This window comes from Bubalus bubalis, chromosome 17, assembly GCF_019923935.1.
Source record: "Bubalus bubalis isolate 160015118507 breed Murrah chromosome 17, NDDB_SH_1, whole genome shotgun sequence".
NCBI lineage: Eukaryota > Metazoa > Chordata > Mammalia > Artiodactyla > Bovidae > Bubalus > Bubalus bubalis.
Window position 1 is genome coordinate 14,719,387 of NC_059173.1, and position 24,021 is coordinate 14,743,407.

The 24,021-nt window shown below is 50.0% G+C and overlaps 1 protein-coding gene across 5 annotated transcripts in view; it reads right to left on the reverse strand.

Annotated features, from left to right (window-relative positions):
- Nucleotides 1–5,043: 5,043 nt before the first annotated feature.
- FBXO21 (F-box protein 21) overlaps nucleotides 5,044–24,021 on the reverse strand; it is a 45,573-nt gene continuing 26,595 nt past the window's right edge. For 3 of the 5 annotated variants that reach the window (XM_044930141.2, XM_044930140.2, XM_025267603.3), the window contains 5 exons: nucleotides 23,247–23,426; nucleotides 21,345–21,477; nucleotides 15,855–16,066; nucleotides 14,357–14,514; nucleotides 5,044–7,499 (listed from right to left, as the gene is read on the reverse strand). In XM_044930141.2, coding sequence (XP_044786076.1) covers nucleotides 7,312–7,499; nucleotides 14,357–14,514; nucleotides 15,855–16,066; nucleotides 21,345–21,477; nucleotides 23,247–23,426 — 871 coding nt within the window. In that variant the 3' untranslated portion in view covers nucleotides 5,044–7,311. Of the gene's footprint in view, nucleotides 7,500–14,356; nucleotides 14,515–15,017; nucleotides 15,096–15,854; nucleotides 16,067–21,344; nucleotides 21,478–23,246; nucleotides 23,427–24,021 lie in introns of those variants that run through there. The other 2 variants (XM_025267604.3, XR_003104239.3) reach the window with 2 other exon arrangements.

Here is a 24,021-nt window from a genome sequence, read left to right on the forward strand (position 1 = left end):
GACTCTTTGTGACCCCATGGACTGTCGTCTGCTAGGGTCCTCTGGTCCACTGGGATTCTCCAGGCAAGCATGCTGGAGTGGGTTGCCATTCCCTTCTCTAGGGGATCTTCCTGGCCTGGGGATCGAACCCCCATTCCCTGTACTGCAGGCAGATTCTTGACTGTCTGAGCCACCAGGAGATTCTGGGGTCAAGTCAATATACTAAGCAAAGACTATTATGCAATACATATCAAAAAAGTTCTCTGGAATACACTTTTGGCACTTGCAGGTGACATAAATTTACTTCTGTATTCACTACAGCTCCTGGCACAAAGGTGGGCACACTAAAAGACACTCCAAGACAAGACAGCAGCAGTCAAGTAGGAAGGGACAGACGGGCTTTTCCCAATGCTGCCTCCCCGTGGGAGTGAAAAACAGTTACTCTTGATGTGTAAGGGCAGATACACATACGGCACCTCAGTGGATATACAGTCTGGTATTAAAATTTCATAGCAGTTTGCAGCGGCTCTATTCACAGGGGTTAAAAGGTGAAAACAACGCAAGTGTCCAGCGTCAGCTGAATGCATAAACAGTGTGGTCCATGCGTAAATATTACTTGGCCATAGAAAGGAATACTGCTTCATGCTACAGAGTGTGGACTTTGAAAACACGATGCTACGTGAAATAAACCAGTCCCCAAAGGTCCATTATATGATTCTCTTTATATGAAATGTCTAGAATAGACAAGCCCATAGAAAGAGAAAGCAGACTAGGGTGGTGGGGGACAGGGCGGAGAAACAGGGAGTGGTGGTTTCACGGGGTCAAGGTTTTGTTTTGAGGCAGTCAAATGTTTACATCTAGATAAAGGTGGTGGCTGCCCAATATTGTGATTGTGCTAAATGCCACTGACTTCAAAATGGTGAGGGACTGCCCTGGCGGTCTAGTGGTTGAGACGTTATGCTTCCAATGCAGGGTGCGTGGGTTTGATCCCAGGTTGGGGAATTAAGATCCCACATGCTGTGTGGCATGGCCAAAAGATAAAAAAATAAATTAAAAAAATTGAAATAAAGTGCTGAATTTTATGTTCTATGAATTTCACCTCAATTTTTCAAAAAGAGGTCAAAACTCTTTCATGGGGTGAGGCCCCCTTAATTTCCTTAATTTTAGGAAAAAATTAAGTAAAAAGGGTCCTGGAGTGGGGCAGGGAGGAATTACTGGGAAAACAAGGCTGAGAAGCACTGGGGAAGAGACAGGCAAGAGACACTGAAGGGAAAGCCATCTGTGCAGGAACAGCCAGGAACGACCGTCGTGATGGCAGATTATGAAAGACCCTCAGCACCTTGAGAAGACAGTGGTGATCTGCACACAGGGAAAACTCAGAATTCTCCAAGTGCTCTCAAATTGCTCCCAGATTCAACAACTTAAATACCAACATTTCCATTAAGAATTCTGTCATATTTAGAAGTAGATGGAAATCTGATCTAACCACATGAGGAGTCTAGAATGAACTGGCTCTTCCCCTCTACATTTTTCTTTATTCTGTACAACTTCTTTTCCTAAGTTTCCAAAACAATGTGCTTTATAGCTCTTTCTACTCCCCAGAAGACACTGACATCACTGTCTTTAGTTTGTCCTTTTTTTTGTTTCCCACAGCCAAACAGGAAATAGAGCTTCCTCTGGAAACATTAGCCCACTTTGAACTTAAAACCAAAACAAAGAAACAGCCCCCCCTCCAGAAACCAACACTTGAAAGAACCGCTGTGCCAAACCCCACACTAACGGTGTCAGCAGCTGGGTGCCTGGGAGGCTGGAGCGCTGTGCTGGGGGTTATAGTTGGTTAAACTGCTGCTTACAACTTGCAAGGTGGAGCCGCAGGCACTGCAGCAGGTCTAGGGGAAGTTGCCAAAGACACTTGAATACAGGGTGCTGGCTGCTCTTTGCAGCTGATAGCAAGGTACCAGAGGGATGCTCGGGCCAAAACATGCTGGTTTAGACCCAAGACAGAAGAGTCAGAACTCGCAGGCTCCCTCTGTTGGGAATGGCACTGTTTCAGGACACCACGGCAAGAGAGGAGGATGGACATCAGTTTGAGCCACGAAGGCCCCTTAGACACTTGCCTGTTACAGTGAGACTCCGCTCCGGCCAGTAGCCGAGTCAGGCGGCTGCCATCTAGGTCAGGAAGAAGGGACAGGCACCGGGCAGAGAAGCGAGGAAAGAAAGCGGATTTCTGGAAAAGAACCTGACCGGCACAGGTAGCCTGCTAAGTTTTTGAGGGAATTGTTGCCGGAGGTATCAAAAGCTTGTAGAAACAAATGGACGTCTTGGACTGGAGCTGTGAAGAATAGACGGCTTGCAGGTAGGGGGTACCCCCAGCACCCACTAGTGAAGTGACCAGAGAGGATGGGCCCCAGAAGGCAGGATGGGGCTCGGGGAGCAGTGGACTCCCAGAGGGAGCCATCACCCTCCCCCACACACCCTGCAGGGACGGGGCCTCACCCACCTGCCCCCCAGTATTTCATCATCCAGGGCCCAGGGCCTGCTGTCTCATTCCTTCTCCAGGTGGCAGTTTCCACTGCTGTTGTCCTGTCCCTGCTTTACCAGTGAATGGGCACTGGGAGTGGGGCGTGGACCGGTGGGGACAGCTGAGCTCTGAGAGAACCTTGAGCTGGGCAGGAAGTGGGTGAGAGGCACAGATAAGGCGGGGACCCCACACACCTTTCACTGTCCCCACCCCACCCCTCCATGGGTGGCCACTGCCCACCTCCTCTGGAATTGGGCTGAGTGTCGGTGACCTGAGTTCTGGCTACGGAGGCAGTTCTGGGCGTGACTCACCTCATGAGATCTGTGCTCCTCCCCACCGAGGCCATCTGTCGCGGGGACGACGGGTCTGAGGTGGCAGAGTGGCCAGCAGGAACACCCACTGCTGGTAGTCACGCTGGGCCCGGAGCCAGCAAGGCAATTCTGGACTGGGCCGCCTGACTGCAGCGGCCAGCTCCCTGGGTGGCAGCGGGCCCTACAGGGGATGGGCACACCCAGAGCGACAACCAGCGGGCCACCTCTGTCCCCTCACCTCCATCCTGGCCTCCCTGCAGGAAGGAGGGGAAGCAGTGAGCGCCACTGCCCCCCTCAGCGCAAGGGCCCTGTGTCCAGGGCCTGTGTTCCAGGGCCCTTCCAGACAAGTCCCTCCACACTCCCTACTCCCACTGGATGGCAGGGGGCCTGGGGGCTTCGGGAAGCCACGCGTGGTTGTCCTGGGTCCTTAGGTGATGGCGTGTAGGGCCGCCCGCCAACCCACTCCCTCTGCCCCGTGTTACGTCAGCCAAGAAAGTTCTGTGTTCAAGCCATCGTGCATTTCTGGGTCTATTTATTACAGAACTAGTGTGACCCTAATACAATCATTGCTAAATGACCATAATACATCTCTTCTGTATTTGCACATAAATTTTATTCACCGAAGGAATGTTCTTTTTTCTCAGGACTCTCTAAACTTTCAGAACTGAAACATGGGAAGTTAAGGATGCGGCAAGGCAGAGGATCAAGACGTCTGTGAGGTAGCTGCTAAGGTTGTAGGCAGCATGGCTGCGCGGAGCTGGAGCTTGGAGGCCGGGCTCTCCACCTGAGAGCGGTCCACTCTGGGAACTCGGCGGGCCTAGGCCTCAGCAGGGTTCAGCCAACTATAGCCCACGGCCATCTGGCCCCATCCAGCCTGCAGCCTCACAGCCCTCAAGCTAAGAATGCTTTTTTTTTCCCTTACATTTTTCCAACCAAGAAGAACATGTGACAGAGACTTTATGCAGCCTGCAAAAATATTCACCGCCCTGCCCGCGTCCTAGAGGGTTGCTGTGAGGGTTATAAACAGTTGTGCCTGGTGGCTGGCCTGACGTAATACAAGGTAATACATGCAATACAGCTGTTTTCTCCAAAACCAAACCGTCACGGAGCCAAATTCTGCATTTCTTCTAGGTGAACAGTCTCTCCTTCCCTTCAAAAAAAAGAAAAAAACCACCAAACAAAAGCCACAAAGAGCAACAACAGCTTGATTATTATGACCACGAGACACTTCCCAAAGGAAAGGCTTCTGGCAGTCTGCTTCATAGAGGAAGGAAAGACGCATCCCCCACTTCCCCTTTTACAGCAAATGGGCCTGGCGGTAGCAGACCAGAGCTCAGGACACTAAAGCACGACTCAGTATAATACGTTAAGAAAGACTCGGACATTTTAAAAGTAGAAACGAGACTTTAAGCGGATATTAGAAAACATAAAGCTGATTGAGGGAGAGTATTAACACAAGTTTTTGAAGTAACACGACTTTGCGGTGTGAATGTCACTTCCAATGGAGATCTGTGAAGCTCCGGCAGACAGGCCACAAAGCCAGCCTCTCAAACTGCGATTAGATGGATCGTACATTCAAATGAGATGCTTGGCCAGACTGGTCTGCTGGTGACATGGACTAGATTGGGTGTGACTGACACCTCGCTGCAAGTGTTTCCCAAAGCACGCCTGCAAACCTTGGGCCTCGGGGTGGGCGGGGAGGGTTGCTGAGTATGCAGGTGTGTCACGGCAGGAAAGCTCCAGGGCCTGAGCAGTTGGGAAGACACCGCCACACTCCCCTTCTGGGAAGTCACAATGCACAACAGTGTGTGAAAGGTTCCGAGTGTGCGGAAGTGGGGAGTGCTCAGCCGCGACCAGCGTGACAGCACGCGTGTGACCACAGGGGAGACACGGTGCTCGGTGCGACGCTGTGGACATGCAGCTGTGGGGTCAGCATCGACACCCCGATAACCTGGGTTTCCCTCACAAGGCGTCCACAGCTCTTGCTTCAAGACATGACTCGATGTCATTAAAAAGCTGCAATCTTTGTGTTACAACCACTCTCAAGGTGAGCAGCCAGCTCAGAAGGTTACCGTTTGGCAGGGAAATCACAGTATAAAGGTACTCTGTTTGCTCACAGATGTTAGAAAAAGGCAGGAGTCAATTCTCGCCCATTTCAATGAGAACCAAGCAAGACTCTGCTGTTGTCATGGCTGGGCTGTCTACCTGGAACGAAACCCGGCAGGCCATTTGTGTGGTTTCTCTGGATAAGTTCCATTTATTAATTATTGTACAAAAAAATCTTGGCATTCATTGGAAGAGAAAAGAAGTTACTATATCCAAAGAGTGAGTATTTCAACATTGTGAAAGTTCTACTTTTATAACAGGGCTTTTTTTTTTAAGTGGAGAAAACATTTGGAAAAATTTTAAGAAGAAACTTATGATTTATTAGAGTACAGGATCCAAAACACGTTTTTAGAAAAATATAAAGTGCCCAAAGACCAACTTACACAGGTGACACAGGCTTCCTGGAGCCAAATGAAGCATTCATGAAGAAACACATTTAGAAACAGTCTAGATACATATTTACATCGGGTCAGTAAAGGTAAAACCATCCTTCTTGGCTTCGATGTCAAAGAAAAAAGGAAATCAAACCAGAAAACCAACAATTTTAACTCTCAGCATGCGCCACAGATTCTTAGTAATGCATCTCATTAATATTAATGCCATAGTATCTAATTTTCACCTTTAAATGAGAGTAGTGTAAAACGCCCCCAACCTTGGGCTGGCCGGGTGTTGTGAGTGGTCACAATTTCCAATGCGCATCCAGACCATTTGACTTTGGATTGGACCAATGAGGAACATGGGCCCTGGACCAGAGCTAATTGGGGTGGGAAGGAGCTGGCTAGCCAAATCCCCATCTCTTTCTAGTAACTGCTCAGGAACTGTCACTAGCTGGGAAGTGGTCTCAGGTGGCTTCTCCAAACCTCAGTCATCCCAGGGTTTCTGAAGGGTAAACGAGAGGTGGTCACCAAACGTAGTATGGAAATACTGCATGCAAAGGGACAGACGGGCAGCGAGGCGTGGCTGGATCACGGCCCCCAGAGCTTCATTCACTAGAGCAACTGGAAATCTTTTCAGCTTAAGAGTAGAGTAACTAGGTTCTAACTTCAGAAATTAGCCACTACAGGTTAACTACAAGGCTGGCCCACTGGAGAAGGGGCAGGTGGAGAACGGTGGGAGTCCAGAGCTGAGTTAGGACAAGGTACCTTCTTGCTTGGGTACCACAAACGTGGAAAAGATGGGTGCCAGCAGCAACTGGATATGAAGGTGGACTCCCGGGCGCTTGAGCACAGGCTTCCTCCTGCTGCTGTCATGGCAACAGTGACTCTGCTGGCCACGCTGTCTCCTTTCCCACTGAGCTCATGCTCTTACACCGGAGGTATTTCGCTTACTTCTACTCTGCCACATTCAAAAAGGTCTTGAAATGATTCTAAGGGAGAACAGGGAGCATGAGGCCTCCCCTTCCCTTTTTAGTTTCTAAGCTTCATTATTTCTTCTTGTTTCTGGTTATCAAAGTAAAACCTCATTTTCAGGTCTTTGGAGACCACGGAGCACGGTTTCTAAAAAGCAGACATTTTAACAGCAGATTGTACTTTCCTACTACAAAGAGAACTCATTGCTGATTTAAGATCTACTTATGATACTGGAGTAAATTAAAAAAAAAACACTTATTTTTAAGGGAGGAATAGTAGATGAAAGTGGGAAAACCCATTCACAAAGACTATTATTATGCATTTTTTCAAAGAATTTTATGAATTAAAAAACCTAATGATTCTTAAGAGATATGAGCATAAATCCGAGAGATGAATCTGGGAAAGCAAAACTGTGTCATGTGCTCAATTCATATAAAGAAAAAATAAAACGCCAGAAATCTGTTTCAAAAATTAGGAAAAAAAAATTCGAATGATTCTGATTACTGTTAGTTTGTTAATGACTCTAGATCCACTATGCGGCCAAGATCACTTAGAGCTTCAGCCCTGGGTAAAAAGACAAACCATCCTGACCGAGGAGCGCACACGGTTCACAAAGAGATCAGAGAGAGACGATTGCAAACGGACAACCCCACCTATCCAGCAAGCGAAACGCTCTGAGACGACGCAGACAGACGCAATGCGGGGTGGGGAGCGGGGTGTGAGGAAAAGAACGGTTCTAAGTGTCAACAGTGAGACATCCTGAAGACAGCATGTCATAAACGGTCACCACAGGACAAGCATACAAGCCATGCCACTGAGACAGTGCCTGTCAAATCAATCACTAGTGTAGGCGGAGAGCAACACTGTCTTTGCAGCTGGCGGAGAGCGCACACGTGATTTCCACTTGGTAGGAGGCAACCAGCACGACGGTTGAGTGGCCTGCCCGGTGGTGTGAGTCCAGAGGGATCCAAGGGGACGTCTGCACCCCGAACCCCGTCGTCTTGGAAGAGAGCAGCAGCAGCAAAGGTCCGATGTCCCCGAGACTTTACTCCACATTCTCTTTCTTTGCGCTGTAAATGTTCTGCACCGTCTCATACACAGACTCCAGGTCCTCTGGGTACCGGATCTCTAGCTCTGCGTTCGGGATGTAATGAGTGCCTGTGAACTCTGAGAAGTAGCGTCCAACATCGGGATGGGAGATCTCCTGAGGCTCCACGTTATACTCCAAGTTCTCTGTTGGCAGAGAGGCACACGGACATTCTCATTAAAACTGGTTTTTCTGCAGCATCTTTTATTCAGAGAACCTCTGGAGAAATCTCTGAGTGCATTTTTGAGGTGGGGGGCGGGGAAAGAAACAGATGTTTTTGGAAGTCGGAAGGGAATAGGTAGAAGGTGGGGGGGCCACTGGAGGATGGAGGGAGGGGGCAGGGGGCCCCTGCCAGCTCCGCACAGAACACCAATGTTTTCCTTCTCTTACAGGCTGAAGGTGCAGAGGCTTGTCTCACCTGATCCAACACACACACAGCTGCGCGTGCGCGCACACGCACGCACACACACACACACACACACACACACACACAGACAGTGGGCCGAGAGCGCCGGGCCACAGGTCTCTCCCTGCGTCCTCCGTCGCACACTGCCCCTGCCCCACCACCCGAGCACGGTGCAGCGCTGGCTCCTGCTTCCGAGGGTGAGGGCCCAGCTCCCAGGGCTGATGTGGGGTCCAGGGAGGAGTGGAAAAGTGGCTCGTGCCCCTAGACCCTAGAGGGTAGGGGTGATGCCATCTGTATCAGCTCTTAGGAAAACCATGCCCCGTCCCTTCTCTGCTCCATGTTTTGCCACTAGAGACAGCAACAGAAAATGACTCCTTTAAAATGGAAAAAAAAAAAAAAGGAAATAATAAAAAAACAGAGGTGACAGCACATGTGAGGTATGTTAAAGACCAACATCCTTTCAGATGGCTTCTCCCTCCCAAAGCTATCTGAGAAACAGCTCCTCTGTGGACCCAAAGAGAGGACGGTGGGTTATGGGCCCTTCCCCGCTGGCCGTGGAGGCCTGGCCTAGACTGGTTGTGGGCCAGCCAGGAGGGCCCAGCCCAGTCCTCCATGACCTGGACCAGAAAGCAGCTGGCCAGGCAGGCCTGCCTGCTCTGACTGCGTCCCAGGGTGCTCTTGGTTCTGATCAACATGAGCCACAATCAATTCAGGGAGTCCCCGCACACGCCCAGTTGACCGGCTAACTAACACCAATGGTGCAGGAGGTTCTCTCTTACACCGCTCGCGCCCTCCACCCCAAGAACACAGGATAAACACCACGGGATAAACACAAGTGCCTCCCAGAAGCACTGCCTGTAACTTGTAACTGATGCTTGTCTTTCAGGAGAGGGGGAAAGAGTTTGTAATTCAATCTGTAACATATTTCTTTAACCCAAGAAGGAACATTTAGGGAACTTCTGTGCTTATAGCTGTTTAAGGCTGATTCTTCAGATTACATAGGGACATACCAGTTTGAGAAATCACATACCAATTACAAGCAAAGACGGATATCCACAGACTACCTCAGCATTGCTCAGGAGAGCAAAAGAAAAGAAAAAAAAAAAAGGCAGCAACAGTCTACATGTCCACCTGCAGGTCACTGTAAATAAACAACGGCATGTTAACTCAGTACATCCCAGGCAGCCAGGAAAACGAGCAACCTGTTTTCCAGACGTGACAGGGGAAGCAGGAGTAAAAACACGTCTTATAAAAGGATAGGAAGGCCAAACACCTGCGCTGCTACGTGACATGTGCATACAGATACACATTTTAAGTGACCTCTTTTAAACTGGACATGTACAGTACGCCAGGCACCGCGAGACCTGCCCGGGCTCCAGCTCCTGTGACCCTCACAGGGCTCCACGAGAGGCTCCACTCACGACGCCCTCTAGCGGCTGGGCCGACAGCAGCAAGAGTGAGGACTCCGCCGGGGCTGGGGAAGCAGACCAAGAGCGGCGTCCCTGTGCACTGTCCTGCCAGCAGCGGTCAGGGAGAACGGGCTGGGACAGACCCCAGGGCCCGGACAGGCTGCCTCAGAAGGCAGGCTGCGGGACGGTGCTCTGCAAACAGGCGCCTGGGGAGTCCAAGAGGTAACTGGGGGCTCTGCTAACTGGTTTCTCCCTGCTATGACCACCAAAGTGTGGAGATGACTTCACTTCCTTCTTTACACTTATTTTCGACATTAAAACAAACTTGGACTTTCTAAAATGCTGCTGACTGAAAAAATCTCCTGTCCTGCCCACACGGCCCTCCTGGAGTGAGGGGTCACAGGCGTACCTGCCTGGGGGAGGCCTATGGGGATGCGAACATGGCCACGGGCCCTAACCTGGCCAGCTGCCTCCCTGTTGGCTTTTCTTGCCCCAGAGATGTTCAAGAGGTGATGGCAGGGAATCTGGGATCACCAACAAGAGATCAAAGTCCCTTTTGTTCTCATCTGGGGGCCATTCTGCCTCAGACAGGATGCTCAGCAACGTCTGAAGACATTTCTGGCTGTCACGATCGGGGCCTGCCATGATCTCGTGGGTGGGGGCCAGGATGACAGGACATCCCCCCAACACAGAGCTGTCTGGACCACAACATGTGCAGCACCTGCTCTGAAGACAGTCAGACACACGCTTCAGCATCGCTTCTTCCCCCTCTTTTTCTAAGTATCGCTAAGCAGCAGCCTGGTGTTGGCTGCCACTTGGCGTCTGAGTGTTGGCAGGAGGGCAGGAAGGTTGCTGTCAGGTCATGATCACCCATCTGTTTAAGGACAGCACGACTGGACAGTTGCACGGAATTCTGAACATGGGCCCGAAACAAGAGGCAAGGGGCAGTGACGGTCCACGGGGAGCTCACAGCCCCACTCCAAGCTGTTCACCAGGAGCACAGACTGAACGTGGTGTGTTTGCCTGCCTGGGCTCCCAGCAAAACAGGAAAACTGTACTAACAAAAGACACTTTTTTTAGGAGAAAACCAGACACTAAAGTTGGCAGCTAAGAGTTATCAGGGGGAGATAATTCCCAATCCACTATATGAGTTAAAAAATTTTTTTTGAAGTTTTAAAAAAATTTGAAGGAAGAAATCTAAGTGAAATAAAACTTAAGAAAGAGCAACATATTAAACAGGGACTACTTAAAATGCCTGGAAAAATCGTGGGAAGAATTTGATTCCCCCAGTATTTTCTGAGAAATGTTTCTGATTTTATTTAAAATTTTCAGCTACCTACATCAAAATATACGCATACCTCCCTGTAAAAGCCTAGAAACGGTACCCATGAGTCCTCTGGGGGCACCTGTCAGGCCCTCCCAAGAAGAAAGCCCTAGGACTGTGGGTCTAGCTTCCCAGTCCTTGTATAAACACATATACCTGCAGTTAAACATACTTACATGCACTCAGGAGGTAACTCCATGTTGTCTTACGTGTGTTTATTCATACAAAGCATACAGTAAGCGCTGACCTGCATGTGGTTTATTTGGCTGCAGCTTAGCATCCCCAAGTCTGGATATACCTCCACTGACCAGGCGAGTCCCATGCATGACTGTTTCTGTCATAACAAGGGGACCACAGGCCCCCCGTGTGAGGGCATCTCTAGTGGAGGGGCTGACTGGGGGAGCTGCCAGGTCAGAGGAAAACAGGCACTTGAGATTTTGACAACTTAAAAGACAGCACCAAACTGCCTTCTGAGGTGGCTGTGAATTTACACCCCAGCCCTGACACGGGGAATCACCACAGTTAACAGCGTGTGCAGACTGCCACAGGCTGTGTCCATGTGGGGGTGGGGTGGAGGGCTATGGAGGAAACTAGTTTGGAAGTGGAGGACAAATCATGGAAAACGAAACTGGCGCTGGTGAGGGCACACTTGGACCCAAGCACTCAACCAGGTGCTTGGCCATCACACCCAAAGCGTGCAAGAACCAGGTTTTCACAGCACAGCCCAATTCCTGACTTTGCAATGTGGCAGCTGGCTTAAATTCAGAGCATCTGTGAGAGTCACCTTCTCCAGGATCTAAGAAGTACGCAGGGAAGCTGAGACAGGAGTTCCTGCTATCAGAAAAATACTAAAGCACGCCCCCTAGTGGTAGGAAAATCACAAACACGCAAAATGCTGTAGAGCCTGCTAAAATACTGATGGAAAACATCTCTCAATGCTGCTGGCTAAACTATTTGAGGATGGCACACACACACTTGGCTTGTAACTCACTCTTCTGTGGAGAGTGAAGAGAAGGGCATTCATTAATGGGCTCTTCCCAGATTACTAGGATCAATGCAGCCAAAGGTTGAAAATTTAGAAGATGAAAGTTTAAACATAATTTAATGCAAACGTATTAGCCCATAAATGTTCAACAATATATTTAAATAAGTCCTTTTAAAACGTAAAAAGTCTCTCAAGATCACTCCCTGGCTAAATGTGGGCTAACCTGAGCATAAAATTGTTCCAAATCATTAAAACACATTGACTAAACAAAAAATCCAGCAATCCTTGGGAGGAGGCGGGAAGGAGAGAGAGAGAGACAGCAAGGGAAAGGAGAGGAGAGGGGGTGGTGGAGAGGAAAGCGAGAGGGGGCAAAGCTCTGCTTCACGGAACTAGAGGGTACACTCGCAGCAGAAAATCACCATTTTGCAACTTTCATATCATGATTTAGGCAGGAAGAGCCAATAGGAGCTAAAACAAACATAAGGACAAAGGTCATCACTGGGGAACAGGTTATACCCAGGACTGGGTCACAGTTTGACCCATGGATTTCTTGTTAACTGCAGATGGAACACTATCCCTTACAGGGTGTTACTGTCTTGGCCAAGTGACCAAACTCCGCCTCCCTGACAGTGGACATGGAACCCCACGGCCTCTGGATGAGACGCAACATGAACCACACAGCACCCGAGAGCAAGCTTGCCAGCCAAAAACCCCAACTCCATCTAATACAACCTGAGATTCACTTCTGGTTTACAGACAATAATACAAAGAAAACAGTGAGACAAATGCAGACTGTTATGACAATTCATAAGCCAACTGGTTCGGACCCTTCAAAAAAGTCAAAGTCTTGTGAAAAGGGGGGAAAAGATGAGAATTGAGGAACTGTTCTTCACCAAGAGAGAATAGAGACATAAAAACCAAACACAACCATTAAGGAGGCCATAGGAGTGAAGGCCAGGCCTGGCAAGAACCCTGGAGACAGGGCCCCCAGGGCAGGGTGGGCCGGCCTCCAGGGGCTACGACAGAGCTCTTCTTCAGCGCTGAACCCCAGAGCCCAGCACCCCCGGGCACACACGTGCTGGGGAAATGTGGACCTCGGGCCGACAAACCACTAGCAGCCATCACAGGGTGATACCCATGCTCAGTCCTAAGAATTTCCTAAGTCTCAGCATTTAAAACTTAAAAAGGGCAATTTGCTGCCTTTACCCATGATCCTTCAACCTCAGTTTTAGAGTGTGAAACTGATAAGCAGATACTACATTTATAAAACAATGTGATTCCAGTATTCTTGCAGTGAACCTTACAGCGCATGCTGGCCTCAGATACGATTAGGATGCGTTCCTGAATCGTAGGGACACTGGACAAATTCAGAACACCTTGAAACCAAATACCCAGCTTTCCCTACTCTAAAAAGCCCGTTTTAAAGTTAATATGGCTGTTTCTAGACACCCAAATATCAGATACTACAAGTCTTCATATCAACCCCATGTAATGGGCAACGACTGGATAAGGTGCGGGCGCAGACACTGGCCCCCAGAGCTGACAGTCTCCTCTGTTTTCGTGACGCGCTCCGTGATGTGCAGTGTGAAATGCGCAGCGATGGGTGGGGGTGCAAACCGTCCATGCATCATTCAGCAATTCCCAAATAACTTGATTGCTAAAATTTGTAGGATAATTTTTTTTCTGACACAGCTTCTTATGTTAAATAAAATCACTGTCAGTATCTCTGTCTGACATGGGGTACACGCCAACCCCTCTCATAACTCCCCTTGTGCTGATGGAGGTTAGGTGACCTCTGGTCTCAATAAAGGGAAGTTCTCTTTTATAAGATTCTCTCTCATATTCTGATGAATTAATAGTAATTAACATGAGCCCTTTTCTAGTCTTGTTGGCACTTCTGAGATTTTTATACATCCAACATTTCTATTACTGGATTTACCAGAACATAATCCTGACTTAGGTCAAGCCTTATGTTTTAGGTGAGATGCAAAAAGGTTCAGCATGATGGTTAGGGTGAAGGCTCTTTGCCAAGCTGCCTGTGTTCATACTCTGTAAAATTTACACATCTCTACATGCTTCACTTTCCTAGTGTATCAAATGCATATGACGACAACGATGACAGCAATTTAGAGTTCTCAGAGAAGTTAATACACATCAGAAGGCTGCTGTCACAGAACAACACTGCGAAGCATTCATGTTAATTTTTATGAATAAAATGAACAATGTGGATGCCTTGACAGGCAGGCATTCAATAAATTCATCCCATTAAACAGAGAGGACTAAGACAACGAGGGCCCTGGGTGAGCACCCGTCAGGGCTGGCAGTGGCCCCTAACACCTACCGAGCACCTACCTGCTGACTCCCAGCTGCTCTCAGAGCTAGAGCTGTGACTGCAGTTCCCACGGTGGCCACTGGGGGTGTAGCTCTCCCAAGCACAACTTACCTGGCTGCCAGTTTCAGGGTGCCAGGGCGGCTCCCCCAACAGAGCCCATTCCGTGCCCTCTAGTTCAGGTAGGCAGTATGAGCAGAGCAAAAACTGACCCTCCTTTCCTGGAGTGAGCCAAAGGCAGTGGCTAAGAAACAGGACTTTCAGGAACTAGGACTGGTAGAGGCAATGACCAATCAGAACAGAAATGGGCAACAGCTTGGAACAGGGGTGTGGTGGTGACTAGGGGGGGGAAGACCCCAGGGCAGTGACCAGCTAACCTGTCGATAATGGCCGCAAAAACACATACCCACCTACGTTTAGCTGACTTTCAGCCCTGATAAGGGTGATGGCCGTGTGACAACTGCCGACTCTCAAACCGACAACCTCTGCCCGCAGCATCCGACTGCTCAGCAAACGTGTGCCTGAGGTACAGACAGAGCCCGCCACTCACCCTGGGCGGCGTATCGACAGGACCCGTCCTCCACCAGGACGTTGTAAAAGGGCTGATGGTGGCCGTGCGGCAGGCTGTGGACGTTCATGTTTCGGATCCACTCGTGTCCCATCATACAGGTGGGGTCCCAGCCGTAGATGACACAGTTATAGCCGTACCTGATCAACACAAGAGCAGCCACACGTCAGCTTCCTGTCGCGGGAGAGCGGAACAGAGGCGATGGCTTGGCTTCTCCGAGGCTCGCGTTCTTACAGATCTACCCGCCTTCACTCTACGCTGAGTCAGTTTCACTCCTGATCTCTTTATGAGCCCCTCTTATTGACAAGCTCACTCCATCTTGTTGCTGCTGCTGTTAGTTCGACTCTTTGTGACCCCACGGACTGCAGCAAGCCAGGTTTCCCTGTCCTTCACTGTCTTCCAGTTTGTTCAGAGAGTAGTACAACTGGGGAAACACTGAAGTCTCACTAGATTTTTGATGAGGTTAACAAACTGTTGATTTTTTTCCGAGTTATGACACTGGAATGGTAAATATTGTCTTTTGAAAACAAAGAGAGCTCTTACCTTTTCAGTGCTACTAAAATAGCTACAGATGAAATGACCTCTGGTTTTTGCTCCAGGGGGAGGGGGAGAGTCAGGGGGTGGAGGGGAAATGTAGACTGACCTCATCATGATAACCTTTGAAGCTGGACACGGGAACATCACTTGGTTCATTACACTCCTCTCTCAACTCTCACATACACTTGAAAATTTCACAACGAAGTTGGAAAAAAAAAAAAAAAGAACCCAGTAAAAGAATGGAAAACCCTAGCCAAAAACTGAGGAGACATTTGCAATTTATCTGCCCATAGAGACTAATACACAGAATAAAGAAACTGCAAATCAGTAAGACTAACAACTCAATTGAAAAACACACAAAATGCCCGAAGAGGCACTTAATCAAAGGAAACTTAAAGGCCAGTTAACACAGGAAAAGAACCTCGATCTGCGTGGCAACTAGGAAAATGAAAATTAAAACCACAACGAAATGCCATTTGCCACTTACTACAGAAGCACACTTTCCAAGGGCTGGCACTGCCACAGGTGGCGAGGCTCAAGCCTCTCAGCGCCTGGCCTGCTGGCGGGATGTGAATCAGCACAGGTGCTCTGGGGGGCAGGTTAACTGTGCCTCATCCACCAGCCATAGGACCCATTGGGTAAGTCCCTACAGAACTCAGATCCAAGGAGAGTGAGACTGCGGGACAGAGAGGCTGACAAGGGGAAGCATCAGGCCAACAGGGCTTCCACTCCCCAGAGATGGGACGCTACAATCGTTAGAAGAGCCCCCGGTTAGGAAAGCCAGGTGCTTCTTAACAAACAAAAAGGTTAGATACATGGTTTGGTCTTCGGTCCTTGCTGCGATGGGCCTTGGTCTCTGCTGCACCGGGTCAGGTCCCCGCCGCTCATGGTGCTGTGTCCTCGGCAGCCACGCGGGGTGGGGGCGGGCGCCAACAGCACTCACCTCTTGTGCTTCATAATGAGCCCAATGGAGTAGCAGACGTCCCTGTGCTTCTCGTGGGAGCGAAGCTTGACCTCCACCCCCACCTCCTCCTTTTTCCGCTCAATGTGCTCCAGTGTGTGCTGCACCAGGTAACCCACCGCCCCGTGCTGCCCCGGGTCTAGGGTCTGGATGTGCTGGAGGATGTCAAGCACCTTCAAGACAAGACAGAAAGACTAGGAGATAATATTTTCATTTAGGCCTTTTCGGTTTCCTGGCGATAGATTTAAACCTGCATAACCTGATGAAAGGCGGCAAGGTGGGCTGGGCTAATAGCCTGCGTCTCTGTGACCCACGGGGGTCTCTCCTCACTGGTGCCAAGTACACCCGGAGTCGCTTCATGTGCTGGGGGCTGACCCTGGCATCTGAGTCCAACCAGCCTGAGTGGGAGGAACTCTATTTAGAAACACAAGGCGCTGGAGCCCACGGGACGGGGAGGCCAGGGCTGCCGTCCGTGAGTGCACTGGGGCTGGGTGAAGCCTAACAGGTCCGCACATTCCTGTGAAGTGGTGGGACTCGATGTCTTATACACAGAAAGGAAACCTTTTCAACCTGCTGCTCATGAACTGGAAAGTGAAATGCGAAGTTGCTTCAATCAAGATGGAAAGGCTGAGTGCAGGGTGGCCTCGGGGCTGCAGGAGAGGAGAGGGGTCACAGAGAGGGCAAGGGGAGACGGACGTGCGTCAGCGCAGCGCCACAGCGCGCTTACGATGCTCTACGTAAGAAGGAAGACATGTAGGTCCAGGGCTCAGACACCCTACTGTCGTGCCAAGTACGTTAACCCACAGTGGACTTTAGTGTTCAGCACAGGGAGAAAGCCCTCTCCTCGGAAGTTACGTGACAAGCTGGTGGAGCAGAACTGCCTGAGCCTGAGGTTCTATTCTCTTTACCGCACCCAGTGCCACTATGGAAAAATACATGTTCAAGGAAAGCTAACTCACGTGAGCAATTACCAAGCGCCTACTGTCTCAGCTGTCAGATGAGGGTCTCTGATGTGTTTCTGTTTTAGAAAAGGATCTCTTCCTATTTATTGACGCTGGATTCTAGCCCCAAATCTGCCAAACTCAACTGCTTTTGTCTTTGAATTAGTTTATCTACTTATCAAATAATGATTAAAAACTCCCCTATTTCCTGACACACCGTGAGCCTGTGTAAGTGTTGTGAAAAGTGCAGTTTTCTGCAACGCAAGGTATTATTTTAAAACCCAATCTTGTCTTCCAGAATGAGATCTGCAGGATCTCAGCATTTCCTGAATACTCTTCTCCTGCTGGTTCACTGTGCCAAGCCTGTCACAGGTCTTTTGAACCAGGCTTAGAGAAGTTAAGCGAGGTGCCTGGGTCACGGGGCTGTGGAGACACGCAGCGAAAACGTGGGCCTGGGGCTGCAGCAGTCGCCTTCACACCAAACCAGGAAGAGGAGGATTGTAATTAACTGTTAGGAAAATTCTCAAACACGGATCAGGTGGACAGAATGGCACGACCCCAAGTAGCAGAGCCAGCTCGGAGCCGAGCCACCCGCCCGCCACCCCCGCAGCGGCCTTGTCACGCAGGGGCACTAGCAACAGTTGCCCCGTGTAGCTAAAAGCATCGGGTTTCACAGTAGGCTCCTTGTGTTCCCCTCTGCAGTTCCAACTACATACTTCTGACAAGTTTTCTGTAGACACAGGCTTCCTCTCCTTCCTGGCAGCCCTTCCTACCAGACAAGTAAAAGAAATGTTAACTTGGAATCTTCAAAGCACAAAGGAAGTCTTGAACTCAAGAGTGTCAGAGGAGGAGATAAGGTTCAGGGATGATTACGTCCTTCCCTTGGTGGGGGGGGGGGGGGGGGGGGATGATGGGGTGACGGGGGAGGCCAGAAACGGAGGTGGTGCCATAAGACGAGCCCCGTGTGTCCCGAAAGCCTGTGCTGACGGCGGGCCACCATGGCATCTCCAGCTCAATGTCCAGGCTAACGAATTCCGTCGTTTCTTATTCATTCAAATAAAAATCCTTTGAGTACCTACTGGGTGGGAGGAATTGTGTTGAGAGCCAGGGGAATAGCTACAGTAAGGAACAAAACAAGGACGTCCCTGGTGGTCCAGGGGCTTAAGACTCTGTGCTGCCAATGCAGGGGGCTTCTGTTGACCCCTGGTCAGAGACCTAGATCCCACAAGTCCCAGTTAAGAGCTCACATGCTGCAACTAAAGATCCCTCCTGCCACAACAAAGACTGGAGGTCTTGTGTGCTGTAACTAAGACCTGGGACAAATAAATTAAAAAAAAAAAGAACAAAACAGATGGTCCAGGTCCTTAAAGAGCACCGTCTAGTGGGGAAGCTTGGGTAAACAGGCAGCTTCAGACACCCCGCACGAGCATGTGGAAGGGCGAGCACAAGGCACAGCGTGGAGAGCTGGGAGGGGGTTCAGAGGCGAGAGCTAAGCTGACATTTCGTCTCAGCAGGCGTGAGCCGCAGAGCTGAGGGACAGAAAGGAAGCTCCAGGCAGAGCTTCAGTGTGTGCAGAGGAGGAACCAAGAGCACGGGGGTGGGAGGACGACGCAGCCTGGGCAGTGCAGAGTGGACATGAGGAAGCACAGCCTGGTGGAGCCGGGCGACCAAGAACCCGGCAGGCCTCGGCAGAGAGTGGGAGCCTGACCTTGCAGCCAAGGAGGGAGCCACTCGGAGGGTCCCGAGCAGGGAAGGGCCATGAGTGACACATGGTTACGGTTACTCTGACTCCAGTGCTTAAAATGCGTTCAAGGGGTCTAAGAGAAGGAAGGAGACCACGCAGGCAGCCTATACGGTCACAGAGGGGACACAGCTGCCGGCAGATGTGTGGTGGACGTCTGCTGGTGTGGAGCCCAGGGTCCAGGCAGGGATTCAGGAGCCGGAGCGGAGGACTGGAGAGCAGGTATGACCGCCGAGGGCAACAGCAGAAGGAAGTCTAGAAACTGCTCCCCCCACCCACCCATTGTGGAACCTTTAACGGAGAGCGGGAGGACAGGAACTGGAGTCAAAAGAACAGAGCGTTCTGAGTGGTGGGGAAGTGGTCTCCATGATCAAGAGAGATAAGGAAAGACAAGTATCCACTGCATTTGGCAACAAGGAGAAAAGTTTTAACAAGAAGGGTCACGGACTTCCAGTTCACGTGAAGGAGGGGTGGGAACAGAGCCCTGGGTTCTGAGCAGCTGGAGGAGGCGAGGGGGAGGTCGGCCCCAGGACCCTGGCTGGGCGGGGAGCAGATAAGGTGGAGCCACGGGGCAAAGCAGAGGGCTGCCATGGGAGGCTTTGTCTTTTCTTTTTTCAAAGATGAAGAGAGACCTGAGTGTGTTTAATGCTGACAAGAGAAGTAGAGACAGGGACCTGCAGATCCAGGAAAAGAAACAAAAGACTTAGCAGTCCCTGGACAGGCAGCAGGCTGGACCCAGAGCCTGGGGGTGTGTGCCCTGGGAACCCGAGGGGCTTCTTTTCCACTGAAATGTGGAGAATGGAGGCAGGAATAACTGGATCACAAGGATGCCGATTTGGCAGCAGGAAGTGGAAAGTGCCCGTCTGTTGGCTTCTTTAGAGACCATCTCGCCTGACCCGGTCCACAGGGGTGAAGTGTGTGGGTGGGCTTGGAATCTGAACGCCTGGTGCCATCAGCTCCTGTAGGAACCCCTGACAGGTCACTAAACTTCTCTCAATGCCTGTTTCATTATTTACAAAAGGGCAAAAAAGCTTGTATCCACCCCGAGGGGCTGGCAGGTGTTGGAGGCATGCAGCCTGAGCTCTCTAGCTGTCGTTCCCCCCAGCCCTGGAGGAACCTACTCCTTGCTCTGAAATCCTTCCCGGGCCTTCCAGGGGCACCTCAAACCCTCCTCTGGAGCAGACCTTCTTCTAATTGCTCTGCACCCCTGGGGGTCTTCCTTACTGGGGGCCTAGCCCTCCTTTCTTGCTGCAGCTGGAGTACAGTTCACGGAGCTGGGAAGGTGAGCTGTGGGCAGGGAAACAGCCACTTCCCCTCCTGATCTCAGATGCGGAGGGGAGGGGGCGGGGGGGGGGGTCCCCGGCAGCCCATGTCACGGAGAAAAATGTTCTGTGCGAGACAGTTTTTGGAACTTGCTCCAGTGACGTCTGCTTGGCAGGAAGGCAATCTTGGCCATCTGAGGAGGAGGCCGAGGAAACTCCCTGGAAATGGTAGAGGAGCCCTAAACGGAGCCCAGCATTAAAAGGAAGGATGCCAGAGCTTCGGCAGGCGCTCCTCACAGAGGGGACATCGACCCCTTTCCTCCTAAGGCTGAGCTGTGTTTTCAGTACAGAATCTACTTGGGAGGAACCACACTTTGAAAGCATCTCTGAGTCTCACAAACTATCATGAAATTCCTTAACCAACATACAGTAAAAAGTGACAGGAATTAGTTATGTATATACTGGTATCAAAAATAAAGTAAAAAGATAAACATCAACTGTTCAATTCTGGACAACAAGGTGCTTGGAGGCAGGTGGTGACTTGGGGGGAGTCTCATTTTCCTCTACTGGGTCCCATGGGGGTCCTGGGAAGACGGTGCTGTCTGGGCTGGAGGCAACACCTTAAGATAGGAGCCCAGGACTTTTCCTATTGCCGTGTCCTTTCCCAGAACTCCGGCAGATGTGTGATGCTGTGAATAGATGAGACGCCATAGATCTAAGCTGCGCTGAGTCACTGAGACTATTTCCTTTCTTAGAGAAGGCTTCCCCACTCTCCAGTAACAGGGCTGACGATTTCTTGATGTTGGTCCTGAGAGAGCTCAGAGGTCAATTCTCTCACCAGGCTGTCCAAACAAAGTGGACTATGAACAAATTCTCAGGACATGCAAGGGCAGGACGGGAGTGAGCAGCTGCCCCAGCACATGCAGTGCGGCTGGAAGCCACATGTGCTGCACCCACAGCTTGCCAGGAGCAGGGCTGACCTCAAACATGGTCAGGAAGCACTGCCAGGGCTTTCTGCTGGCCAAAGGGGGCGCCAGCAGCCTGCAAGATCCACATGGAATGGCGTCAAAACCCAACAGCTTCCAAAGGTGCGCACCATCCTCACTGCACCCAGCAGCTAGACCAGAGCAAATCTGACAGCTCCTTCTCCTACATCTCCAGGTCGGTTTAGTCTCTAACAGCACAGCTGGAGGATGAACATTTCAAACTTCTGCTTCCCCTTGAGGAGGGGGACTTGGGGGAAAAGACATCTTTGGGCCACCAGTGGGTGAGCAGTAGGGCAGAGGCCTTGTAGTTCTGGGAGTTTAAGGTGCTGATCACAAAGAGAATGGGCAACTCCTGGCAGGATAGCCAATTTTCAGGAGAATAAAAGGAGACAAAAAATTTAGTTGATGGGTCAAAACTGTGACACTTTGATAAATCTGTGTTTATCCCCCAGGTTAATCCAAGGATAAACCGGTAAGTGCCGCCTTTCAATTAGGATTTTCCTCTCTATGGCAAGGGGAGAGCATCAAGATAAAATAATTACCTTCTCTGGCCAGATGCCCAGGTGGAAGTAAAGCCTGGCTTGGAGGAGGAGCAGCTGCACCTGGTCGGGGTACATCGCCAAGTACAGGTCCAGAGAGTCCCTCAGGAGCTGGTAGGACTGGTCGATGCCCTCCCTATGAGGGAGAAAGCTTCATTTTAGCCTGCTGGCTTCCGAGTGAGGGCCTGCTTTTTCAAAGACCAGGTTTCAAAACGAATGAGACACAAATCCCACACGTTCCCTGATTCTGGTACTTCCTCTCTGTTTAGCAAAGTTACAGTGCTCTTAATAAAAAGAAGGAAGAGGCAGAAATTTTGTACCCCACTAATTTAAAATCGTAAAAGTGCTTTCCTTGGAAGTCACCTCAATAGCACCATACATAAATCAGAAGTGGATTCTGAATAGGTGGTGCATGGAGGTCTTTCAGGACAGTAAAGCCATCCTGGATGCTGCTGCAGTGGCGGGCAGGTGTCACCACACATTTGTCAAAATCCACAGACTGGACACCACCTAGAGCAAAGCCTGATGTAAAGGATGGTAGGCTCATCAACGGTAACAAATGCCTCTGGAGGGGATACTGATGTGAGGGAGGCTGTGCGTGTCTGGAGGCAGGCGGGAAATATTCTGGACTTTTTGCTCAGGTTTTGCTGTGAACCTAAAACTGCCTTTTTTTTTTGATGCAGACCATTTTTAAAGTCTTTACTGAATTTGTTACAATATTGCTTCTTCTTCTTCTTTTTTTTTTTTTTTTTTAATGTTTTAGTGTTTTTGGCTGTGTGGCATATGGGATCTTCACTCCCTGACCAGGGACCTGCATTGGGAGGGATAGTCTTAACCACTGGACCACCTTAAAAAGTGGACTTTATGGGAAGTCCCCCTAAAACTGATTTTTGTTTTTTTGTTTTTAAAGAAGACTAAAGTCTATTTTTTAAAAAATTCTACCATTAGGCAGAAAACTATGACTCCAATGTATAAATTTCTTTTTTCCCTGAAAGACAATTTTCTTTGGACTCAGAAGCCAGACTGTTTCATATTTTTGCTTGTTTCCTTAACTGCTGCTGCTAAGTCGACTGCTTCAGTTGTGTCCGAATCTGTGTGACCCCACAGATGGCAGCCCACCAGGCTCCGCCGTCCCTGGGATTCTCCAGGCAAGAACACTGGAGTGGGTTGCCATTTCCTTCTCCAATGCATGAAAGTGAAAAGCGAAAGTGAAGTCGCTCAGTCACGTCTGACTCTTTGAGACCCCATGGACTGCAGCCTATCAGGCTCCTCTATCCATGGGGTTTTCCAGGCAAGAGTACTGGAGTGGGTTGCCATCACCTTCTCCGGTTCCCTTAACTAAGTGATTGGTATTGTTGTTCAGTCACTAAGTTGTGTCCGACTTTTTGCAACCCCACAGACTGCAGATTGTCAGGTTTTCCTATCCTTCATCTCCCAAAGTTTGCTCAAAACTCATGTCCACTGAGTTGGTGATGCCATCTAATCATCTCATCCTCTGTTGCCCCCTTCTCCTGCCCTCAATCTTTCCCATCATCAGTCTTTTCCAATAAGTCAGCTCTTTGCATCAGGTGGCCAAAGTACTGGAGCTTCTGCATCAGCATCAGTTCTTCCAATCGCCAGTCTAAAATGTTTTTGTTACTGGAGAATGCTTTCAGCTTTTATAAAAGAGCCCTTGTCCAAGTCCATTGCAAAGACCTCAAGGAAAAGTCACTGAGCACATCCAAAGTCTGGCCAGTATTATGTCATGGGAACCGGTTCCTCCCCTGTGGTCCCAACGGTGCTGCACAGCATCCAATGCTTCTCAGTTTGGCAGGCAGGCTTGTGAAACAAAATTCTCTGTAAGGTAATTTGCGCCTCCAAAGACGCATACTCTACAAAAGAATTGGAAAACCGAGAAAACCTTACCGCTTCCCCAGACTTAACAGGTTTCCCACCATTCGCTGCAACACCTTCTTCACGTTCACCACCCCGTACAGTGCCGCGGTCACGTGCTGGCCGATCAGGTATTCACACTCTTTCACTGTCAGCTGCTTGCCTTTCCCAAAAGCATCTATGTAGATGTAGTCGAAGATGTCCAGGGTTGTCCTGCCCAAAGAGCAGCAATGTAGTGAGCTGTCGCTCAGGCTGGAGCCGAACCAGTCAAAACCTCCTAATAAACAGCTCAAATCAGAGACAGAATGTTAACACAGTTACATTTCTGCTGAAAATATCAAGGCCTTGTCCAAAGTCTGAAAGCTGACCTTTATACATACTCTGATGGAGTAAGATGGCGATATACTGGTATTTAAGAAACAGCACTGATTTGTGCCATTTAATATAGGTTTTTAGAGACAGTAACCCTAAAACTCACCGCCCGGTAGATCTATTCAAAATCCAGTTGAGAGAGGTATTTCTGGAATGCCTGAGGCAGTCAATAAATTCCACAGAGCAGCAGTTACTATGTGTGGAGTCTGGGCCCCTTGAGGCTGTGATGAAAGTTAGAGGAGTCTGGAGCCACAAGGGTTCTGGCCTCAGCTCTGCAGACACCCTCAGGCAGCTCAGGTGAGAACCTGCTCCGGATCACGGAGAGCTGTGTCCCTGGCCTCCACCCCCGCTCCTCCCTTGGAACTGCTTTGCACGAACCCAACTCTCACACGAGGTGGCGGGGTGGGGTGGGGGTGGGGGGGTGGCTGGCAACACC